General features: G+C 31.5%; 1 protein-coding gene across 1 annotated transcript in view; it reads left to right on the forward strand.

The window, feature by feature from the left end:
- The window catches only part of LOC306667640 (cadherin-related family member 4-like), a gene marked incomplete at both ends in the record, with an annotated part of 136,546 nt that overhangs the window by 47,137 nt on the left and 77,275 nt on the right, over positions 1–12,134 (forward strand). Inside the window, 3 exons of the mRNA XM_079150381.1 lie at positions 803–908; positions 1,652–1,870; positions 2,323–2,468. Coding sequence (XP_079006507.1) covers positions 803–908; positions 1,652–1,870; positions 2,323–2,468 — 471 coding nt within the window. The remainder of the gene's footprint in view (positions 1–802; positions 909–1,651; positions 1,871–2,322; positions 2,469–12,134) is intronic.

Raw genomic sequence — 12,134 nt, forward strand, 5'->3', positions numbered from 1 at the left:
CACTGCAGAAAATTGATTGGTCCCCCTCATGACGGGTGTGACTGACAGAGCTGTGGTTAACTGACATTGCCCAGCATCGCAAGAATAGTATCATGCTACTTCTCACTAGCCCAGGAATCAAAACTCAAAGTTTGAAGTACATTGCCACTAAATACACATCACTTTGGCACCACTATAAAAATATTATAAATTTAACTATGGTAAGGTAGAGATCATCTATATTTTTGAAGAGAGCATATGAAATGGGCAAAAGCTATGGGGTGAACAAAAGAACATGAAATATAATACTTTAGTTTTGCTATTATTATACTTGACAATATAACATGAGTATAAAGTACCAGAATATGCACTAGTCTTATCTTAATTTTGCAATGAATTTATAGAAGCCTCTAGCTTTGTATGCCTTTGAATACTAGAAATGTGGCTTATCCAAATGAAAGTAAGCTACAATTATGAAATAAGTAATGGATTTCACAGAATTAGTATTAACAAACAAATGTAAACAACTCCAATGTTTATTTGATGTTGATTACATGTTGTTACAATAGTGTTTTGGTATGTTTTAATAAGTAAAAAGCATCATTAAAGTTAATTTCACTTGTGTTTAATTTTTAAATGGGCTTCTAGAAAAGCTAAAATCACATGCAACTTGTGCTTGTAGCCTATCATATTTTTATTGAACAGTACTGTCCACATTTTCATCTTTCACTTATTTGTCATGTATCTTAGCTTTGAATTCATGTAACTGAAAAATAGATGTTTAATCAAAACAAAACTGTCGATACATATTTTTCACTTACAGATTGGACCTACACATCTAGATTTTGATAATGCTATTTTTGCAGGAATGCACTTCAAATATATATTATTTGTGAGAGTGTCTGATGGAGGAAGTCCTGCACTTTCAAGTAAGAAGTTAATAAATTGAAATATTAAAATAATTTGAATTACATAAAATGACCAATATTTAAAAAATTATTAGTATTTTATTATATTTAAAATAGTCCTATGATCTGTTGTATTAAAGCATATAAAGTATTATTATATTAACTTATTTACTACATATATACTACTATTTAAAACCCAAAAGACTAAATTAAAATTGGAACAAGGTTGAGATAATGTTGTTCAAATGTGTAATATAGAAATTTTGACATTTGAAGACGATGTCAAAAATGAATTTTTCTGTAATCTTTGTGTATTTGAAAGATTTCTCAAGCATTTTTTAAATTCTGCACTACAGAAAATACTAATATTCAGTTTCTCAGAGTAAATTACATTTCCTTCATTAATGACTATTTTTGTAAGACTGGAGTAAAATTATTCTAACCATGGAGCACCATGTTGTTCATGATAAACTGTGATTTTTAATTCAGAATATTGTTTATATATGATCACACTACAAAACACAATTGTTTTGACGGGTGTTAAGAAACAGTTAATAAAATGTTTTAATCCTAAATTTAACTTTAAATGCTCTATAACTTAAAAGGTAAAATGTAATAATGAAACATCAATATAAAGGTAATTTTGGAATTCATATACTTCATATTTAATATTATAAAGTATTAATAAAAAGGAAAAAGAAAATAAAATTATTGGAGATATGATTTCCCTATCGATGTTTTTTATGTACATTTTTTTTCCATAGCAATTCTTACAATCATTGTAAGAGTGAGTCGAATAAATGAACTGAATCCAGTTGGAACTACATTGGTTACCTTCAGTATACTTGAAAATAGTCCAGTTGATACACTAGTTGGAAAAATTACATTTACAGATGCAGACTGGCCATTTAACAATATAAAATATACCATTGTTGGAGGCAATTTGGGAACACCTCCCAAATTTTACATTGAACCAGATACAGGTATTGTAAAAACACACCAATAATAAAAATAAAGAGGTCATGTACTCATTTGGAATCTATTTTATTTAGAAATGGTGAGAATGAGAACATCTTGAATAAAAATTTCTCTTGAATTATGCTGTGTTCACCTTGGTGTGTTAGATGTATCTATAAATTTCTCAAGTACTGCAAAGAAAGTATGGAAGCTCAGTATATCAGAGCTTCAAAAAGTCTGCTCATGTATGTTCTCATATACTTAAGAATGTGACTAAAATATTATGGATTAACATCTGTTGTGATTTGGTTGCTAAATTATACTTTGGGAGTATGAATACGACTACATTGGTTTGTACTAGTTAATTTCCATGTGTTATTATAATGATTATATTTCATTTTTATAGTTTATAATTCAGCATAAATTGAAGATGTTTGATAATTCTGGGGTAACAAGTTTCCCATTATTTTTGTGTCAGGCATGATAAAGCTACTAGGTTCACTAGACAGAGAAGTTGAATCACAGTACCAGATAACCGTGAGGATTGCAGACTTGGACAATGATGTAGTTCCTGACCCCTTCAGACAAAGAAGGGCTACTGCTCAGGTGACCATCAATATTCTGGTAAGAATGAGTCACTTCTTGTGATACCATTATGCCTTAGGAGGCACATGTTCTTGGGAAATAAATTTAAAGTATAGCTGTGAATGGTTATAGTTCAGTGACCTCAGCATGAACCTAAACTCAGAGTGATAAAAATTTTACTGTTACATACAATGATAAAATTGACACTATATACAAACTGATCAATTCAACTTCTAAATGAATTTGGCCAATGAATCTGAAGTTAGACGAAGAATGCCTAATACATCTGGTGGTATTTAAGTTGTTGGAGCAATCAGTCTGTGGATAAATATTTTTGCAAACAAACAAACAAACAAACATATACTCAGCTTTTGGAGGTTTGCTCTGAAACATTTTTATCTGTTTCTCTGTCTCTCCCTCTGGTTTTCACTGAAGAAATATCTTAATATTTTCACTAGTAAAGATTCTGAGACATCTGCTACAGAGTTCTAAAAACATGAAGCAGAAAGGCAAGGACTTCTAAGTGTTTTTAAAATATTTAATGCAAGAATAAATTTGACTTGGCTTGTTCAAGACTTACATCAATACAATTCCATACATTAATTGGTGGAACTGTACAGAAAGAAAAAATGTTACAAATAGTGCCAATTGTTCTTTATCTTATGATGTTGTTTGCATTCTTTTTTGCTACTTGAGATCAGTATGAATTCCAGTCCTGGATCCTTTAGAAAAGGCAATAACATCTAATAAAAGAAGATTTAAAGCCACAGACATAGTTTAGAGTCTGTGCATACTCCTGCATGGTGAACACTTTCATATGTGCTCTTGGTGAGCTAAAATAGTCAGCATTGTCCATGACTCAGTGTTATAATTCCCACCATAGGCTCATTATGTCTGGAAAACACAATAAACCAGGCCAAAAATCTTTGTGGAGAGAAATTTAATGAAGTGACTCGAATGGTTTCAACCATGACTCAAGGACGTCAGAAGTTAATGAACATCTTTTCCTTATGCAAGATTCCAAAATAATACACCCCCAATACACTGAGTTACAACTTGAGTATCAGTACTGCCTGCACTTCTTTGAAACAATTATTGCCATTTTCATTTTGTGTGTAAACTCCTATGTTGCAGTAGGTATGAGAGCAAAGTATCTCTTTGTTCTTCATCCATAAAAACATTCATATCAGGGCTGGTGTTGTAGCGCAGTGGTAGAGTTCTTGCCTAGCATGTGTGAGGCACTGGGTTTGATCCTTAACACCACATAAAAATAAATAAAACAAAGGTATTGTGTCCATCTACAACTAAAATTATTTTTTAAAAATTCATATTTCTTATTTTATGGAACTAAAAAGAATTTATGCAGGAATGAGTACTGGATTTCTTGAGATTAGGCGAATGACCATACATTTCCTACCATCATATGGGTGGGCTTAACTTTTGCCTGAGGTGCATTATTGAATTTAAACATCTTTTGTCTAATGATACTTTCAAATACACTTTGGGTGGACAATAGTAAAAAATTTTTTTCAGAAAAAATAGTTGAGACCCATATTCTCCAACACAATGCCGTTGTTTTTAATAGTACACATTGTTCCAAAAAAGATTAAAGCTTGACATATGAAGAGAAACATAATAATACAACTTAATCCACAGGTACATGGATGAATCCAAATTTCATCTATAGAAATGAACAAACAGCAAAAATCTATGTCTTTTATAAAATGAATGATTACTACTTTTATGAACTGAATGATTATACTCCATCTCAAAATCAGACATTGAAGCTCTAAACCCAGTGTGATGTCTTTGGGAGTTATTTGTATTTGTGTTAGGATTTTTTTTTTTTGTCTTTTTAGATATGCATGAGAGTAGAGTGTATTTTGACATATTCTACATACATGGAGTATAACTTATTCTAATTAGGATCCCATTCTTGCCATTGTACTTTTTTCACTGGTCATGTATTCATATATGGACATAGGGAAGTTGTTTGATTCATTCTACTGTCTTTCCTATTCCCATTCCCCTCCCCCTTCCCTTCACCCCATTCCCCTTTGTCTAATCCAGTGAACTTCTATTCTTCCCTCTCTAACCTCTATTGTGTGTTAGAATCCGAGTAATAGAGAGAACATTTGGCATTTGGTTTTTTGGGGTTGGTTTATTTCACTTCACATGATAGTCACCAGTTTCATCCATTTACAGCAAATGCCATAATTTCATTCTTTATTGCGGATAATATTCCATTTTGCATATATACCACATTTTCTTAGTCCATTTGTCTGTTGAAGGGCACCAAGGTTGGTTCCATAGAAATCTATAATATTAAAAGCTATATTCCTAGTCATTATATATAGAGATCAACACAATACAATAGTGGGTCAGGATCCAAGATATAAGAGAGTAGGGTATGATAAATTTTTACATAAATGGGATTAGAAGAGCTAATAACCCACTTTGCAAAACAATGCACAAAAAAGGAGGTCTGTCTTATGACTCAAAGCAAGTATCTAAAAGACAATGTGATTTTACCTGGTCAAAGACAAAAGTTTTGTATCTGTAGCACTCAGGTCAGTAAATAAATTTTCACTTAATAACAGTGACTGCTTTGGCCAGGCGTGGTGGGGCTTGCCTGTTGTCCCAGTGGCTTGGGAGGCTGAGGCAGGAGGATCACGAGTTCAAAGCCGACCTCAGCAAAAGTGAGGCACCAAGCAACTCAGTGAGGCCATGTCTCTAAATAGAAAATATAAAATAGGACTGGGGATGTGGCTCAGAGGTTGAGTACCCCTGAGTTCAATGTCAGGTACCTAAATAAATCAATAAGCAAACAAATAAATAATGCGCCTGCCTGGATCTGAAGAAAAACAAATCAAGAATATCTTTAACAATGTAAAAGCAAAACAAACAAAAAATTCCAAACAAAAACAATTCATAGCATGATCGTATATTGTCTATTACACCATAATGTACTTGCTGACAAGAATTTGCATACAAAATTGAAGGCTGTTTTGTCTCCTGCAAAGAGCATGATAAATTTCCTTAGAGGATAGTTTCTAAATCATCACTGTCTTTTCTGTAATTCTTTTGAAGAAACTGTTACCAAACACATGCCCTTTATTTCCAAACTGGAGTACAGCAACTCTCCCGTGGCCAGATGCTTACTTCATTTCTGGAACGTGTAAAGATATGTGATTTTCTTTACATCTAAAATAGTAATAGAATCAATGACTTAGAAGCTAGTGTTTGTCTTTCCTTGAACGTGTTTTTAAGAGTAGTCACACTCTTAAAATTCATTCCTGTTCTAAGCATCTAGTCTGAAAATACATGGTAACGTACATACTAAATTTATCTGTTTTATAAGGAAACCAACTAGTTTGAAAGGAAATTTCAGTCTGTTTGCTTTCTAGGGAAAGGCTTTGGAAAATACAGAAATGACTACCCCAAGAGTTTAATATCTTTTGCTATTTTTCTCTTGGATAGCTTTTTTTATGTCAAAGAACTAGACACTGGATCTATTTATCCTTTACCTGGATGCCTGTTAACCATGAGACCCATTAAGTATGTGAACAAGTATTTAATGCATTGCCAAATTTCTTTCATACCCATTGCATGGTATTTAGAGCACATTCTTTAGCCCTTCAGGCTAAATAAGAACACCAGCTTCAGCACTTACAGTGGTGATCTTGGACAAGTAATTGAATCTTTCTTACCTTGTTTCCTCATTATAAAATCATGGTAAGAGTAGTGTCTACTCACAAAGTAGAGATGGGGCTTAAACAAACTGAATATTTGTCAAGTTCTAAGTGGCTTATAGTAAACCTATATAAGTGTTCCATAAATGAATAGACCACATTCCATTTCTACAGCTGGAGAAGAAACTAATGGAAATTGTTCTATTGAATCTATATACTATATTGGGATTGGATTTTCATCATTTCCTCATCAAAACAAAAATTGGAAACCACTTAAGTATGACTGATAAACACCTGAAAATTTTTCTTAATTTTTGCAAATTATGGAATAAAAGCTATAGCACAAAAGTCACTAGTTTAGATATTTTTAAAAACGCAATGTTTCTTGAATTGTTTATGTTAATATGAAACTGAAACTGTAAATCAATTTCTTTCATGCACTAAATATGGCATAGTTTAAGGAATTTGAAAATGTAGCATAGAGAACTAACCTACTACAGATTTTATTTATAAGATCACACTTTGAGAAAATAAAAAGAAGAATGCAAACTGAAGGAAACAAAAGAAGAAACCCCCCTCACAGTTCCAGTAGATAGCCAAATCAAATATCAATTTTTCTTTTTCAGTGTCCCAGTCTCTATTCTGTTGCGAAGATCTTTCTGATTTATATTATTAAAGTAAACATTTTATTCTATTAAGTTGATAAGTCCTTGCAGGGAAGATTCTTCTTAGGTATCTTTAATCTCTAATAAGCATAGGATTTTCTGAATTATTCCTGGAAAAAAAAGTCTATATGAGAAGTGCATACAGGAACTTTGAGTAGATAAAAATTCATTAAGACCCAAGAACTATCGTAAAACATGATAATCTTAAAGCTAGAGAAAACCTTAGGAAAAGAAACCTATTTCTCCTCTCATTTTACACAAAAGAAAATTAGATTTATCATATTAGTGGTCAAAAGCATCATGATTATTAATGGTTCCCAAATATATACGGATTGATGTTGAAGTCCTATCAGATGCTATTTTGTGTTTATCAGATCCTATTTTATTTTCTGCAAACACGTGAATATTTTATTTTCTGATTACTTTTCAATGATGTGAGTGCTTCCTGACTAGAATATGGGCAGAAGCACTTTTCTAAACCTGACCATAAAAACCCTAGGGCAATGGTCTGCTTCACCTTTGCAGGGAGCTTCCCAAAGACCTCCTCTTAAAGCTAGAAAAAGTACAAGACGAAAGGAATGTAGATCTCTGATTTACTCCTTGATAAAGATCCTCCAAGGAGAGCTTCCTACTATTTCTGATTGTGACACGAGCAAAAATTAACCTTGTCCCAAGTGAATCAGATTTCTTCTGTATTGGTTACCATAACATGCTCTTGTCTCTTTTTGCTAAGAATTTTCCTTAGTGGTAGTTGGATTCCTTCAAATAATTGAAATTCTCACAGATTTCTTTCTATCTTTATATGTCCACACTTTGATAGTAAACAACTTTTCTAACATCAAAACACAGTTTTGTGATATGTTTTTTAAGGTTATGCATATATAAGCATTTACATAAGGGACTTCTTGGAAAAATTACTGGTTTCAAATTTTATCAGCTAATTTTTTGAAAATTGATTTTCTGATTGATGGATAATTTTCTCAGTATTATTGAATGATAAAATATAGGGAAATCCAGAGACTTCCTTGTAAATTTTAATACTTATTTTAGCACAAACAAAAACAAAAACAAAATCCAGCTTCAATAAGAAAAGATAATGTGCTTCAAGAACCACAAAAATACTAAATTATTTGCAATTCTAAACTTTGTCTCTATTGGCATTTTTATTCTAGCATTAAGTGATTTATGAAATCAACTTCTTGGAAAGGAACATTATGATTTGTATCTTTTGTTTTTACTGGAAGACAGTTATACCAGGGATAGTGACTCAATGCTATGGAAAGCTATTATACATGTTTATAAGAAACCAGTATATTTCTTGGAAAATACGCAAAAAGTAAAAAACTCACCTATACATATATTAAAATATATAATATATGTCTGTATCTACATGTATATATCTCTTTTTAGAGACAAAGACAGAGAATTTGATGATTATGTCAAACAAAATACATAAAAGAGAACATAAAATGGCACTTTATGTCTCAACAAGTTAAAATTCTTGCCAAATTATTCCATCAGCAGGAGGGGGAGAAATAAATTACAGGACTTATTCCATAAAATATACTTTTAACTAGAAATGTAGGATGTTTTATTAAATTTAAATTTGAGCAAAATTGATAAAGTACAAACACACATAATGCATTTTGAAATAACAAAATGCATATATATATTTTCTTATAAGAATTCAAATAATATTATTTTAGATGCATGAACTTGAAAATAATTATTTAAATGACATTGCAGACTTGGAGATGGTATTTATTTCTTTTTCAATAGTCTCATAGTAGTATGTAAACTTTTCTGTAAATATGAGGGGTATATGCACCTATTAGCTCTAGCTATTAAATTTGGTCACTTGTATTAGTTTTCTAGAGCTGCCCTAACAAGTAACAGACATTGGTTGACCTAAAAGAGCAGTCATGTATTTTCTCAGTTTTACAGACTAGAAATCTAAAATCAAGGTGCCAGCAGAGCCATGTTCTCTCTGAACACTCTTAACAAGCAATCTGTTCCATGCCTTCTCTTAATTTCTGCTGCTGCAAAAATCCTCAAAAATGCTTGGTTTGTAGAAACATCAATGCAGTGTCTGCCTTTGTCATCATGTGCTGCCCTTCCTGTGTGTCTGTCTTCTCCTCTTAGGATACCACACTAAATTAAGGGCTAGGTTTATTCTAATATAAATTCATCTTAACTTCATTGAAGATGCAAGGTATCCATTGCCAAAAATAATGATGTTCACAAGTATCATAGAAAAGGAAAGTATAGAATATACAATATCAATTTTTTAATACTCTGATCAGATTTTCAGGGTATTTAATATGCATGTACTATGACTTATTGGGGAGAATAGGAGAGTAGTTTATAGTTGTGTCAAACTCATTGTTCATGGAGCAATTTTTGATGGCATATCTTGGAAACATAATGTTCCTTCAAACATTCATTGAGAAATAAAGTACAAAATTGTGATTAAAATAATATATTTAAGTACAATAATATGACTTAAATTATACAAATATGTATAATCTAACCTCTTAGACATATCCTTTTACAGCTAAAACTTTCTTGCTTTAATTATCTACTGTGGTAGTCTGGATGATGACATTAAGGATTAGTTTTAGGTTTTGGTTGGCACTTGCTGATTTATGTTATTTTATTTTGACCAAAAATTTAAAGTTGCATTTTCAAATTATTTTATATTTTTGCTTTGAAAATGACACCCATTTAGGCTTTTTCCATGGATAAATATTAATTACTTTTAAAACACCATGGATCTATTTTATATGTTATATTTTAGTTCGGACAATTAAGGAGGACAAATACTTGTTAGAATCGGTTAGATTTTCATGGATATAACTTTCCCAAATTACATGACACCTGCTCTCAAGGTCCCATCTCAAGGTAAAGAAGATAATACACTATACATATGAGTATCATAAAAGCAAATGGGTCATAAAATAGGAAAAATTCTCTGAAGAACATAAAAATTGTTTTTAAAAAAGTTTATAAAACCTGTAAACTAGGTAAAAGCTGACATCTACAAACAGGAAGACAGTTCAAATTAATGAAAGCCTTTGTATATGTATATAGTGAAGAGGACCTAGATTGAGAGCAAAATTATGACTTAAATAAATAACAATTCAAGTACTGGAAGTGGGTTGGATAGCAAAGAACAGGTGGTATGATCAGGATGACTGTCTTATCTATCAAGAACTAATGTTAAGATCTTTTACAGTAGGGGATATGGTAAAAATATGAGAACTTAAAAAATGAAGAGAAGAAAAAGACAATGGATAAATGACTGTTTCTCAATTTTTGTTTCCCCTCCAAAAGCAATATTGTGAAACATTCAGAACTTACCTTCTAATAGAATAAAGGTGAAGATTTTTTTTAACACAGGAAGAACAAACTTTCCCCAAATTTTAAAAATCCAGGCACAAATGTTGGATCTATAACCAGATGCCTTCTTCAAAAGAGCTTTTCTGATCTTTCTTTTAACCTCACTGGAACAAAGATGATTGGCAGTGATGCCATCCTACCATAAAACTGTTGCTTCATTTGAGGCAAGTTTATATGCAGGCCCCTCTCTTATTTGTAATTGGGAACATTAAAGCTCAGGCCTAGCATGTGTAAGGCTCTGGGATCAATCTCCAGTATAAATACATACATACATACATTTATACATACATAATCAATTATTGCACTTCATCACATCAAAGGCTAGAGAAGAAAAATACCAAAATCATATCAATGTAAGCAGAAAAAGCATCTTACAAAATCCAACACCAACTCATGATAAATATGTAAGCAAAAGTAGAAATAGAGGAGAATTTCTTTGATAAAGAATATCTACATAAAACTAAAGCTAATTCCTTATAACTAACAGGAAGACCATAGATCTTCTGCTAAAAATAGGAGTAGAGTGAGGATGTACTCTCTCATCATTTTCAACATCATAGCAGAAATCTTAGTTGACGTAATAAGACAATAAATAATAAAATGTTTTCTAATTATAAATGAAGATAAAAAACTTTATTTACAGATACTACACTTAACAGAATTTCCTGGAACTCACAAGCCATTATAGTAAGTTTTCAGGTGGTAGTTTAATATTCTAATATCAACTCTTTTCCTGTATACCTGCAACGAACAAGTGGAAATGAAAGTTGAAAATACAATACCATTTATACTAGCACCCCTCAAAATGAAATAGGTATGTATAAATATTAAAAAATATCTGCAAGCTTTATGTGAGAAATACTGTAAAACTCAGATGAAATAAATTTTAAGAAGAACTGAATAAATGCAAACTTATTCCATGTTCATGAATGGAAGACTCAATTTTTTTTTTTTTTTTGAAACCCAAACTATATTGAGAGGAATAAACTTAGAAGACTAAAATTAAGTACTGGCCTTCAATATAGTATAAATTCACAGAATCAAGATAATGTAGTATTGAAGAAAGAACAGACAGATAAATCAATGAAACAGAATAGAGATCTCTGAAGTAGACCTACACAAAGTAGTTAATGATATTTGACAAAGGAATGAAAGTGATACAATGGATCAAAAGCAGTTTTTTCAATGAATGATGCCAATCAAGGACACTCTCATGCAAAGGGAAAAAATGTAGACAAAGACTTATAGATCACAATGTAAAATGCAAAACTACATTAACTCCTAGAAGACAATGTTGGAGAAAACCTAGAAGTTTCATATGACAGTTTTTAGATACAATATGGAAAGCAAGATACATGAAAGAAAGAATTGGTGAGCTGAGCTTTATTAAAATTATTTTTTAAATGAAAGGCAGTGTTCAGAGAATTTAAAAACAAATCACACTGAGAAAAATATTTGCAACAGATATATCTGATAAAGTACACAAATAATGATAAAACCTCAACAATAAGAAAATAAACAACTTCATTAAAAATGGGAAAAAGATTTGAATAGATACTTTATCACAGAAGACATGTAGATGGAAGTAAGCATATGAAAATATGCTCAACATGACCTTAGAGAATTGTGTATTAAAACAATAATGAAATGCCATAACAAATCCATTAGAATGGGTAAAACCCAAAACAATGATAACACCAAATGCTGGCAAGGATGTGGAGCAACAGGAACTCATATTCATTGCTGGTGGGAATGCTCAGTGGTACTGCCAGTTTGGAAGACAGCAATGATTTCTTCAAAATAAAATGTGTTCTTACTATCCTATGCAGCAGTCATGCTCCTTGGTATTTACCCAAATGAATTGAAAACGTATGTACATACCAAAATCTGTACACAACTGTTTATAGCAGCTTATTCATCATTGCCTAAACTTGGAAGCAAACTTCAGT

Source organism: Sciurus vulgaris (assembly GCF_902686455.1).
Source record: "Sciurus vulgaris genome assembly, chromosome: 8".
NCBI lineage: Eukaryota > Metazoa > Chordata > Mammalia > Rodentia > Sciuridae > Sciurus > Sciurus vulgaris.